The sequence below is a fragment of the Sebastes fasciatus genome, chromosome 18, assembly GCF_043250625.1.
Source record: "Sebastes fasciatus isolate fSebFas1 chromosome 18, fSebFas1.pri, whole genome shotgun sequence".
NCBI lineage: Eukaryota > Metazoa > Chordata > Actinopteri > Perciformes > Sebastidae > Sebastes > Sebastes fasciatus.
Window position 1 is genome coordinate 6,278,654 of NC_133812.1, and position 13,397 is coordinate 6,292,050.

The 13,397-nt window shown below is 40.8% G+C and overlaps 1 protein-coding gene across 1 annotated transcript in view; it reads left to right on the forward strand.

The window, feature by feature from the left end:
* Window positions 1–13,397, forward strand: part of nt5dc1 (5'-nucleotidase domain containing 1) — a 66,886-nt gene that overhangs the window by 34,322 nt on the left and 19,167 nt on the right. The window contains exons 7-8 of the mRNA XM_074614760.1: window positions 2,634–2,808; window positions 7,590–7,687. Coding sequence (XP_074470861.1) covers window positions 2,634–2,808; window positions 7,590–7,687 — 273 coding nt within the window. The remainder of the gene's footprint in view (window positions 1–2,633; window positions 2,809–7,589; window positions 7,688–13,397) is intronic.

Sequence of the window (13,397 nt, forward strand, 5' to 3'; positions counted from 1 at the left end):
CTGTTTCTTTAAGGAGATTTGAAGGATTAAAGAGAAATAATGTTGTGTCAGGCAAGAAACAGAATCAGGACACTTTGGGCCACAGAGTGGAGCCCACAGGCTCTGAGGGCTCAGTGATGCTCCTGAGAGGCCGGTGCTCTCTGCCAGGGTAAACACCTTAAAGCTCATGAATACTCACCACTCATCCACACCCTGCCCTGTTTTCCTATAAGCCCTCTTTTCTCCTGCTTGTGAAAGACGCAACGCCACTTCTCACTTATCGGTTACCCTCTTCAGCTCGAGCGCAAATACCATGTACAGGTTGCCTCACTTTTCTGTTTTGATAAGGTTGCACATGTCTCAGGGTTGACTTCATATATTTGTATGTGCCTCACATAATTAGATCATACCATTTAAAAGTAAATACATAGCAGACGAATGGGTTGTGCTTTTCTATGTAACTCATCAGGATCACAAAAAAAGTCCTATTTCCTGTAATTATAACACCCCCCAAGATTGTCCAGCTTAGTCGCACAGCAGTTTGTGAAATAGTCACGAAATTGAACGTATTGATTCGTGTACATAGACACAAATTTCACATTTTTTTCGTGATGGTCAGCAGTATAAAGAGCGGCAAACGGGGGGAGGTCGGGGTGGGTCAAAAATCACAGGACTTTTGCCCACTAGACCGGTGTTCGTGTCCCGTGTGAAACCACAAGTCAGAGTTGATGTATTTGTCACGTAACGTCCGTACGTTAATGTACTTCCTTAGTTATTTTAATCCAAACCACAATCTTTTTCTCAAGCTAACTGAATAGTTTTTGTCACGTAACTTCCGTACTTAAGTTACACCACTTCCAGTGTTATTTAAACTCAAACTGCGATCTTTTCCTAAACTTTACTAAAGTAGTTTTATTGCCTAAGCCTAACCAAGTCGACCAATTCCTAAACCTAGCAGAGTAGTTTTATTTTGAAAAGACTAGAGTGGAAACATTTGTAGGAAAAAGCACGAAACTATACGCACTATGTACAAAAATCAAATAGAAATTTTGTGACTTTTTTATGAACTGCCGTGAGACTGTGTATTACCAAGAAAAAACTGCACTTCACACATTTCATAACCTATAGTCTTGTCACACATGGACGTACCATTATATGTTGCCAATCAGCATCAAGCGCCTCTATTCCTCATTGGTCATGTTTTATTCATGGTTCTGTTTTTACTGTATATTCATGAGGCTTTGCCGAGGACGTCAGGTCAAGATTTATATTCTGTGATGGACTGAGATTGCGTAACACAGATCAGAGCGCTGCCATATTTAGCTCTGTACAGTACGCTGACAGGATGTACTGAAGGGCAGCTGGGGGGGCTTCAAAGTGAGGAGAGCCCATTGACGGTGCCTCAGAAGTGGGGAGCATGACCAGCTCAAGCTCAACCTTTTTTCTCTGTGAATATGAATGTGGAGGATTAAGTGGAACAAAACATGAACCTGTAAACAAGTTCCTAACTTGTAGAGACACAAGTTTCAATTTACTGTCTGTGAATGTTGACCGTTGAGCGAATTGTTCCGCCTCAGCTCAGCTGTAAACATTTAGTTCGTAATAGTGACAATGGAAGCATGTGTCCTTTGATGTCTGTCTCCTAAAAAATAAAACCTGACTCATTAGGTTAAGTTTTGTGGGATTGTGTGAAGAGGCTAATCCATTGTGATTGGTTTATTTCACCCATCTAAAGACTCATCTTGAGCTCCTAAATGTGCATTATTTAAAGATGGCAATATGAAAATGTTTGCGGTGCTTCAACATTTTCCACCATCTATTTATTTTTATGTTTTGCATGCATCCTCAGACTATGGGTACCCACGAGTCTCCCCTTTACAGAAATGCCCACTTTATGATAATCACATACAGTTTGGGGCACACTGACAGCTGTTGTTGCCTGTTGGGCTGCAGTTTACCATGCTATGATTTGAGCATATTTTTATGCTAAATGCAGTACCTGTGAGGGTTTCTTGACATTATTTGTCATTGTTTTGTGTTGATAACTGATTTCCAATAATAAATATATATATATATACATTTGCATGAAGCATATTTGCCATGTTGCTCCCCCATGTTTCTACAGTAGCCCAGAACAGACAAACCAAACACTGGCTCTAGAGAGAGCCTTTCACATTTTTTTCGTCACCTGAAGGCCACCATAGTTCTCTGACAAGCTTGGAAAAAGGGAGGAGTGAGCAGAGGGGTACTCATTTGGTTGCAATCTGCAACCTCACCATTAGATGCCACTAAATCCTACACACTGCTCCTTTAACGCATACAAATCCTCGTCCCAGATCTGTCCCGCTAAGATTTCATGGAAATGCATTGATTTTAATTTTGCAGTTATAAATGCTTTTTTTTATTTTTCTTTCTTTCTCATTTGCTTGCTGTGCTTACTGTTTGGAGATGTATAAATGTAATTGTACAGTAAAGCAATGTAGCATCAGTTCAGAGCAGCATTCTTCCAAAAGATATTCCCTCATCTGGTGTTTTGATGATAGTGGTGTAGAGTGATGTCACACGTTGGTCCAAAATCAACCATGATGGTCTCATCTGTATTGTAGCTTTAAGATCAAAACTTGTTGTCTGACTGTGTTTGTGTCTTTGTGCAGAGGATGCAGGGACATACTTCCCCAGTGTGAAGAGGGACCCGGGCCGGTACCTGCAGCCCTGCTCTGAGTCGGTCAAGACCTGGCTGCGCAGCATGAAGAGCGCCGGGAAGGTCCTCCTCCTCATCACCAGCTCCCACAGCGACTACTGCAGGCTTATCTGTGAACACATCCTGGGGTAAGACTTCCCACACAGGGGACCACAGACTGACCCCTCTCTTTAACAAGACCAGGACCAGGCTCTGCAGTGCTTACCATAACAGCCCCCATGGGGTTTATAACCTACGAGTCTGCTGCTCAGTCAAGGCTGGCAGTTTTTGGTTTACAGCTCTCGCATGCCATCAGTAATTCCTTTAGTTAACGCTGGCACACACGTCTTAACTAACCATCATCATCAAACACATATAAACCTCACATATCTCCCAGCAGCCCACTCTGAACATTAAGCTATTCCTGTTTTACTTTCTCTCTTTACTTTTTTATTCTTTGCATATGTGAAAAAGTAGACACATTCCTCATCAACAAGACTCACTTACCACTGAGGGTTAAATTCTTAAGAGCAAAAAGCAGGAAATATACCTTGCCTCCAGCAGTTTAATATTTTTCATTCATATGTCATTGAACTCAAAAAGCTCCTGGAGCTAGTAAAAGCTAGCAAGAGCTAATAAATAGACCTTGAATTCCTACGGACCCTCGCATACTCGCAGATGTGGAAAGTATAAACAGTGCAGTGCCCGTTGAAAACATGCCTGTTCAGAATGGGCTGAAGGATCGGCCTGTGGTGTTGCTGCTTGCAGCTTTCTCGGGAACCTTTAATACAAAACAACTTTACACTCGACACTGCGCTTTCTTGGGTCCTGAGCAATACACCTGTCATGACATAGGTAAATCACACACCCAAGTCACGGCTACTCGATGTCAGAAACATTGATGAAATACACTCTGGTTCACAGGAAAAAGACACCCAGGTTGTGGTTAGTCACGGTCAGAAACATTGGTGAAATACACCCTGGTTCACAGGAAAAACACACCCAGGTTGCGGTTACTCACAGTCAGAATTATTGGTGAAATACACCCTGGTTCACAGGAAAAACACACCCAGGTTGCGGTTATTCACAGTCAGAAACATCGGTGAAATACACTCTGGTTCATAGGAAAAACACACCCAGGTTGCGGTTAGTCACAGTCAGAATTATTGGTGAAATACACCCTGGTTCACAGGAAAAACACACCCAGGTTGCGGTTAGTCACAGTCAGAAATATTGGTGAAATACACCCTGGTTCACAGGAAAAACACACCCAGGTTGCGGTTAGTCACAGTCAGAAATATTGGTGAAATACACTGGTTATAACTGCGGTTATAAAGCAGAGCATGTATAAAATTATGGGTGGTATTCTGCTTGCGGTAACATTACTAGTGCTATAAGATACTATCAAGTCTTACACCGGGGAAATACAGTTTTACTCATTGGGGAAAACACACCCGCAGCTTTCTCGCAGTCACACTGGTGAAATACACTCCAATACACCCCACTGCTGCACAGAGCACCGGTTGCTGTTTATTCAAAGTTTATTAATATTGAACATGTCCAAATTGTACTAAATTCGACAAAGCAATCCATGGGGTCCCCAGCAATACACCCGCCAAGTGTGAAGTTGATCGAATGAGCGTTTTTTGAGATATGCAAAGGACATACAGACAGACAGATGGATATTCTTCGCTTTATAGTTAGATAGTTAGATTTGTTTTACTGAGCAAGGCTTATGATCACTGTAGTCTGTATGCTCACAGTTTGCTATTTCTTACAATTAACTCACATTTTATAATTGTAGGTGTGCAGCATAAAGGGACTCTTGTTTCAGCAAGCTGTTTGTAGTTTAACATTGGCTTTGTGCGTTACCGGCCTCCCTCTGTTTGCAGTGCACACTGTGTGGTGCTTCAGGCTTATTTTTGTAGCCTAAGCCCTGTTATACACTCGATCAAGCAGCAACAGAGCCTTGAAAAAACACAATGTCCATGTTGCTGCTGTGCTTCAACAAACATAATCCCTCCTTGTTCTTTGTAAGGTGTTGTTATCTTCCACTGCACTCGCCTGATTAGGTGGTCTGCTTTTTCACTTCTCGTGCTCAGAGCTGATTGTTCTCTGTATAGTCCAGCAGAGGCAGGTCGAGGTAAAGCAGTTTCGTTTTGCTATGGTTGCCAGTTTGTCTCACGGGGGTGTCTGTGGGCCAGGCCCCCCACCCCTCTCTCACCATTTCCTGTAAGGCAGCCTGTCCATTCCTGTTGTTCCTCATCCCCCCCTGTGACCTCCAGCACCGCAGCATGTGTCGCCTCCCAAGGAGAGCAGTCAGAGCTCCAGCTGTGAATGAGTGTGTGTGCTCAAAACCATGTTCAAGTCATTGCTTTACAAGGTCAGGGGATGCAGATTTATGTCGCGATTGCTCCGAGAGGAAGTGAGGCCAGCTTCAGCTCGCCGGGAGCTGTTTGGTGGAGAAGTGGGCTTTGTTCACACGATTTGGTCGGCTTGCTTTAAGATCCCTCCTGTTTTTTACTACAACTAAAGCTACGTCTTCTTCAGAGGAGCTCTTAAAATTCAGGCAGCAAAGGACCAGAAACGCTCTCCCGGTGTCTCATCGTGTCAGCACTTCACTGTGTTGTGAAAGGCGCCCTCTCCTGCGTCACTAAACAGTGCCTCCTTTTCCAGAGAAAACCACCACAGGCCTCCAGCCGCTTTGGTGTGGTGAGCCAGCTGGAGGCCAGTGACAGTCAGCTGTCAGAAGTAGCATGACAAGGCCAGAGCTGTCTGACAGGAGGCCACTGGCCGATACCCAACAAGCTGTCCAGACAAGCTGCTGCGCCTCTTTGGCACCACTATATAAAGGCATTTATTGCTGGAGTGCTGGATACTTCATTGATTTAGTAGTTGTTGTTAAGTCCTCTGATGTGTTGAACTTTTTTTCATGCAGTTTTTGCATGCAGTGTTGTTTTGCCTATTCTAAAACGGTGTATTTCTGGTGTGTTCTTTATACTAGGACAGCTTTCCTAATATATCGCCTTGCTTATAGTATTGCAATATATTGAATTGTTACCCCTGTATCATGATACGTATCGTATCGCCAGATTCTTTCCAATAGTCGGTAACGTTGCTCGCTGCCGCTGTCATCACAGCCGCTCGCTCTCTCTCTCTTGCTTCACCTCTCACTTCCCACGTACACACACACTCTACACACTGACTCTGCTCCAGATGACCTACGCTGCTCTTAAACTAGGGATGTCACGAGGACCGATACTTCGGTACCAAGTCGATGCCAAAATTCTAAAAACGTGACGGTTCTCGTTTTCTACAGCACCGAAGGTACCGTACGATGCCTGCAGGGTCCGAAATAAACACCCGCCAAACGCCAAATGCGGCTGCTTCTGTCCTCTGCTCTCTGTGTTGGAGTTTGACACACACACACGCTCACACACACACACACACACACACACACACACACAACAGCGCCATGCAGCGGCGAGATCCAGAGATCCTTTATGTTTGAGAGGAGGATTCACTCGTGGGGGAAAAAACTGAACTAAACAAACTGAACTTCTATCTTTTGTTGCTTACTGCTAAATCTCTGAAAAGTGGTGTTTTTTTTTTGTTTTGTTTTTTATTGAACTCTGGATTCTTTATTTCCGGTGAATGTTATTGGGACTTGCATTTGATTGTCTTACACTTAACTCCCCAGATCCACTTTGTTTGAACCAATCCAACAGCATCCAATCAGGTTTCATGAGAAAACCTTGAAGAACTGACGTTACGTTACTGAGCACCAGTTGGATCCAGTTACTCTGCTGTTAAAATTACGTTAGATTTGGTGAAGAGCACATTGTTTAGGACTCGAGGCCTGAGTTGGGACTTGACTTGGACTTGAGACTTACTTGTGACTTGCAAAACAATGACTTGGTCCCACCTCTGGTAGCCTATACCCAGTGAAATGTCATCATGTCAGTGAATTTAAACTACTGCTGGCAATCTGAGGATATATAGAGACACATGTACACATTACATGGGATTAATTGTTTGCTTGTTTGTTTTTTTTACCGTGGTATCGAATTTGGTATCGAGAATTGTGGAAATTTACTGGTATTATTGGTATCGACTACTAGATTTCTGGTATCGTGACATCCCCATTTACAACTATTGGCTCTAGAGACACACGGGGGAGGCTTCAGTTGGTTGCAATCTGCGACCTCACCGCTAGATAACACCAAATCCTACACACTGGACCTTTAAAGTACAAGTCAAGGTTGAACACAAGAAAACGTAACACACACACACACACACACACACACACACACACACACACACACACACGTTCTTCAGCCTGCTTTGTTTTTTTGTTATTTAGAATACGAGAAAAACATCTGCCATACAAGTCCTAATATAATATAGATAAACTGGGATAATAGTCTATATAGTTTATAGTCTATACTGAGTAAGTATGGCAAGCTGATTTATCCTGTGATAAATATATATATTATAAAACAGCTGCACACAGTATGCACATACATACTGTCACGCATCAAACTGATTGTTTATGGTTTTTAAGTCCCCAGTGAGAAGTCACTTCCTGTTACATAAGGCTTTCTCACTTTATATGGCAGATTCTATAGGGATTCTCTTTACATACTGCACATGTACATACATACAGTACTGTAGGTCTCCTTGGAGACACCACCCAGCTCTCAACATGCTCTGTGGGAGTGTGAGTGTTTACTTTATTAATCTCAGTATTCCCTCGTGTGTGTAAACTGTTTATTGATCCATCATCTCTACAGACTGTTTAGCTTCACTCAGTTATTTGCGCCTGCTTGTGTAACTAACAGTGTGTTTGGATGCTGTCCAGGCATTGTCCTTCACGCAGCGGCCAGGCGCCCGTCACAGAGGCTAATGTTGTTTCTCCGGCTGTTTGCAGGAAGGATTTCGAAGAGCTGTTTGACGTCATCATCACAAACGCCCTGAAGCCCGGTTTCTTCTCCTTGGTGCCCCAGCAGAGGCCCTTCAGGACCCTCTGTGAGTACTGGCCTGCCGCTCTCATGCCCCGCTGCACTTTATCAGCATTTCATAAATCACATAAGTCTCTAAAATTTCAACAAATATAGCTAAAAAAACACCCATCACAGGTTCCCAGAGCCCAAGCAGACATCTTCAAATCAATAGTCCCGAACCCAAAAGGGGAAAAAAATCGGAAAGTCATGCAGAGAAATACAATTTAATAATGAATAAATACAGTTAAAATAAATAAATGCTAGAAGTTAATACAAATAAACAAATAAAATAGAATGAAAATAAAATAGAAGAGTAGATAGGGGAAGTAATACAAGAAGCAAATTCAAAAAGAATATCAATTTATGTCACATTTTAGCAATTAATTAAAGCCCACATTTATTTTCAATATTATTGTTGTACACATATTTATTTATTTATTTATTTATCAAATCATTTGTTTACTTTTTTATTTATTTATTTTTATTTTGGCAGGTTCCGTCCTCCTTAACCAGATACCTGGGGTACCTAGGGTCAGTTCAACCAAATTACAAAAATGTAATAATGTAAATAAAATAATATTCAGAGCACTATTTCTGGAGAGAAACATTGTTTTTTTAAATTTTTAGAGCTTTTAGCAGCACAAACTAAATTCCATTCACCTCCATTGTACTGAAATATATTTAAACCTGGGCATATGGAATCAAAACTATCTGCATAGCTAGATAAGCAATACAATTTTTTTTTTCTTTTTTTTTTTTCGTAATTTGGGTGAACTGAGCCTTTTATTAAAGCAGTGTTTTTTAGACATTTATCGTGCATCCCTTGTATTATTTTAGGACCATATCATAGGGAATCAGCCCTGCTGTAATCTCTTGAACTCAAACTTGAATGTGAAGATTTCAAACAGCTGTTAGTTGCGTTAGTGACGTCACTATCGGTTGCCAACATGTCATTGGCTCTGATCCTTGTCACCACACAGCTCCTACCTTCCTGGGCTGTCTTCCCTCTCTCATTAGCCTAGACAGACAGGCATCTGATCCTGGATGCTCCTGTTGAAGGTGTGTGCACTGGCAGTGCAGCCTGTTGGAATGCTCCCCTCATCTGGATTGTGTTCCTGCCAGCAATAACACTGGGGATGCATTATGTGTGAAGACAGGATGATCCACTCAGTGAAATATTCTCCTCTCTCTCTCTCTCTCTCTCTCTCTCTCTCTCTCTCTCTTTTTCTCCCTCACTCTTCCTGAGTTTTGCCACGTTGGCAGAAAAAACCATCAGCAGCGTCTGCTGTTCCTCTGGCCTCCTCACTACTGGATACTCCTTTTTGTTAGGGAACCTCCCTTTATTATTCTGCATTCTTCAAATGTTCTTTTTGATTTATTCGCTCATAAAGTTTTTTTTTAGAAGAATTTGACACAGAAAGTTTTACGACTGATGATTTAACACTTTCCGAGCATTTCTAGCTGTGACGTGCAGTATACTGTATATACAGCTAATATTCAGCTCATAAAATGTACTGCCACTTCCCATATTAATTTAATCATCTGAAGTCTTTTCTGTGTAGAGTTTACATCCAGATAAAAACTATAGCAAATTAATTGACTTATCTTTTGAAAAGTCTTAACAAGTTGAAAATGACACTTTTCCTCATTATAATGACTTTTAAGATAGGAACTTTATTGATCCCGAGGGAAATTCAAACTAAGGGCGTTTTCACACCTGCTTTGTTTAGTTCGGTTAAAATCTCACCCTGGAAACACTTGGTGCGGTTTATCTGGGCAGATGTGAACACAAATGGACCGAGACCTTTTTGAAGAGGAGGTGGTCTGGTACGGTTCGGTACGGTTCGTTTTGTGATGAGAACATGATCCGACTTCAATCTGGAGGAACCATTGCACCTTTTTTTGGATTAAACCAGCTCCCGTAGCCAGCTGTGCTGTGTATTTTGTGTGTATTTTCCAGCTGTGTCTGCGCCTCATTTTCACACTGCATCGTTTGCCTAAAGTGATAATCAATGTAATAAATGATGACCGGGTCCAAGATTAACCCGCATAGTTGTCCCTCCATTGTGAAATTGGAAAGTGGCACATTCTATATCTGGAACAGAACGGAATCGGCCCTTTTATAGCTTTGTTTGCTTCCGGGAGTTTTCCTTCATGGGAATCCTGACCAATTAGAGAGCAGTTTGAGTGAGTGTGAACGCAAACCAAACTCGAGGCGACATTATAACAAATTGGTTGCCGATTCGGATCAGATCAAACACACTGTAAGTGTGAAAACGCTCTAAAAGATTGCGGCTAAAGCAGCATTGTTCTTGTATAGCAGGGTAGGTAGTTAGCCCTGGTATTATAGTCCAAATGGGACTAGACTTGGGCTATCTTTATCCTAATGTTTACGTTAGCTTAGGGCTAGGAAACATAGCTGTGAAAAGCCCTGAAGACTTTTATTTAAAAGCTGATGTAATCACTGAATGGCACGTCAGCGAAAGGTGTTACATCAATCACTTCATATAACCTCAGGCTCCACGAGGTGTCATCATCTGTTATTTCAGTGAAAATGCCGCAGCAACATCTACCGAGCTGCTGCTCATCTGAGCTCCAGACCGCATACCGCTCATTCCTCTTCCCTCTCAAGGTCCAGTGTCCTCACAGCTGTTCCCTCCAGTGTGCGTGTGTGTATACACTCCCAAGTGTGCAGGTACTCATCCCTGTTCTTTCACTCTCGCCTGTCACAATATTTATAGCATATTTAACCTCCGTTTGAACCCGGCGGTGGCCTCCCGTCCGTACAGCACCGTGGTTTTTGTCATTGCGAGCGAGGATCTGCCTTTAACCTGCTGCTGCTGCTCTTAAACAGCAGTCAGACCCCAGAGGAGCAATTATCGACTTCAAAGAAGGTGGGCCATTGATCCCGAGATAACAGTCAAGGAAAGCACGCCACCTCTAAAAGGCTATTCATTAGTTTAATTAAAGGTGCTTCACATCACTTACTGCCATTACATATAAATCATATATGATTGCATTTATGTGGGTAACTTTGTTTTTTAATTTAGCCTTTATTTAAAGCTGAAGTAGGCCAAATTGGAGAAAATATGATTTAAAAAAGTTATTTTTATAAAACGGTTGCTATATCGTGACAATAGTACATGAAACAGGTAACCTGAAAAAAATCATGTGTCCTCCGGTGCTCCTAACGGCACCTACAAGATTTTACAGAACGAAGGAAAACAAGCAGTAAGAGCTGATCTGCTGTCCATCTGCTGTCTATGAGAGCCGGCTGTCAATCACTCGCAAACTCCGACCAAACGGTCAAACTAGGCAGCGCTGATCAAATATGAATCAATATTATGTTACTGTAATGACTATTTCTCTCCTCAAATGTTTTCAGAAACATCTTGTAGTGCACGGTTTTGCTGTAAAATGAGAAAGTTTGTGACGCGGCCACGGTTGTGAAATCTGGTGAAGGAACGCCAAGTTCTGGTCACATGACTGGAGCACAGCCAATACGAACGCTCTCTCAATGAAATGACCTATGATTGGTCAAAGACTCCCGTCACAGATTTTTTTTTTTTAAAGCCTGAAACAGAGCCATGAGGAGGAGCAGAAGTCTAGTTTTCTCTCAGAACACTTGAATTACAATATGCTGAAAGGTTATTATGGAATTTTTGCCCAATGATGCCAAAAACATACTGCCTACTGCACGTTTAAGCAGGTTTTTCCCATTAAGATCAAAGATCTCGTTTACAAGGGAGACTTGGCCAGGACTAGCGGCAATACAGAGTTTTAACAATTAACATAAAAGCAGATTTTGTGTAAAATTAAAGTGACCAGATGAAGCATTTGCACACAGACATCCTGGACTCAATAGATGTCAGTTTAAAGCCGTAGCTTTCAACTCGTTTAGGGCTACCATGTTTTGAAGTTTAGGGATCAGTCTGTAGACTGTTCCGTGCAGTAGGCGCAGAAAGACGAAAAGCTTTCTTTCCCAATTCAGTTCTGACTTTGGGAACAACAAAAGGTCTTGTGAACGGAGATTGTAATTTCCATAATTCAAATTTAAAAGAGAAGATAAGTAGGTAGTCATTTTAACAAGAAAAATACATACAACTCATTACCACAAGTTTTACACTTTTTTGGGAGGGTAAATTGAGGTTAATAAGCCTAATTTTCGTGAAATTATACCTAATGTTTGAAAAAAAAAGAAGCAGAAATTATGAATTATTTAGACTATAGTTATTATCAGAGGAACACAATGTTGATGGATTAGGACATACTGGTATATGTCAAAGTTTAGTCAGAATATTGTTTTGAAACTATTTCAGTTTTTTTTAATGGCAGCACATAATGACACCTTTGGTCCTTTTCGACTGTTTATAAAGCATATAGTATACATTTTCACCCACTTAACTACATTCCAACTCATTACCATAAGTTTTACACCTATTTTGGGAATTCACTGTCAATATACCTCATTTTTATGAAATTATACCTCATTTTTGAGTGAAAAAAACAAATTGGGAATTATTCTGAATATAGTTATTAATGGGGGGACATAGGTTAATGGCAGAGGAGCTGACACAGCTCTTTGGAGATCGGTCTGGATATCTCATGTACAGAATATTGGAGTATCCCACACATCATGTGTTTATATTGACTCTGTTGAAACAGCCTAATATAAAGCCCGGTAGTTACTGATGTTAATAAATGACCATTTCTTTTCTATCTTTGAGTCCACAGCTCAACTCTCTCCGTTTCTAAGTTTGAGGCCCGTATAGAGTCGTGGTTGTGCGAATACAGTCTGGACTGTATAACTCTGGATTAGAGCTGCAATAATTCATATCGAGTGCCCCGTCTGGTCAGTGGAAGGGAAAAGTCGCTGCATCCTGTTGAACATCTACAACTCTTTTTTTCATGTAAGGGCAAGTCAGCCCTGCAGAGAAACGCAGCTTCTGTTTTTTTTCTGTTTGCTCTTGATGGATGAGAGTATCAACACACCTCTGACAGATGTCTGTAGACCTCACACTAAATCTGTCACCCACCTAAAGCTTCATGTACACCATCTTTAGAAAGTATGCAGCACTCGTGACATGTTCTGTACTGTGTGGTGTTGCAACCTGTAGTCCTGCAACGGCAATGTGATTATAGTTTCTGTTCATATTTTTAAAAAAATATATACAGAAATTAATGTTTTAACATGCACTAAGTCATATTTTCATACTGGTTCAAATGACTGTGTGTTATGTATAAATTGCTCACTTAGTAGTGACAAACCAATGTAGAATTATCACCAGCTTTGCAAGATACATTTTTTAGATTCATTCTAAATCTCATACAAAGCACAGCCGCTGTCATTAAACCTGGATTTATGTTCTGTTCTGTGACCATAAAATAATGATAATTTCTGTTATTTTATAATTATTGTAATATGAAATAATAATTGTATAAGTTCCTTATTGTATCTTAGCTGATAGGAGACGGTAGCAATTACGTTCTGATTATATTAGTAAACTATGTATTATCAATTTATTTATTTATTATTATTATTATTTATAAAATTTTATATACTATATTAAATAAATCTTTAAGAAATCCTTTGTAAAACATCTATAAACATTACATAGACAGGTGGACCAGAAACCAATTATTAACTATTGACAAAATATTAAACTATCTATCTAAATGTTGTTTAAAGATGCTTTACAAAGTATTTATTAACCATTTAACAAAGTATTATAATC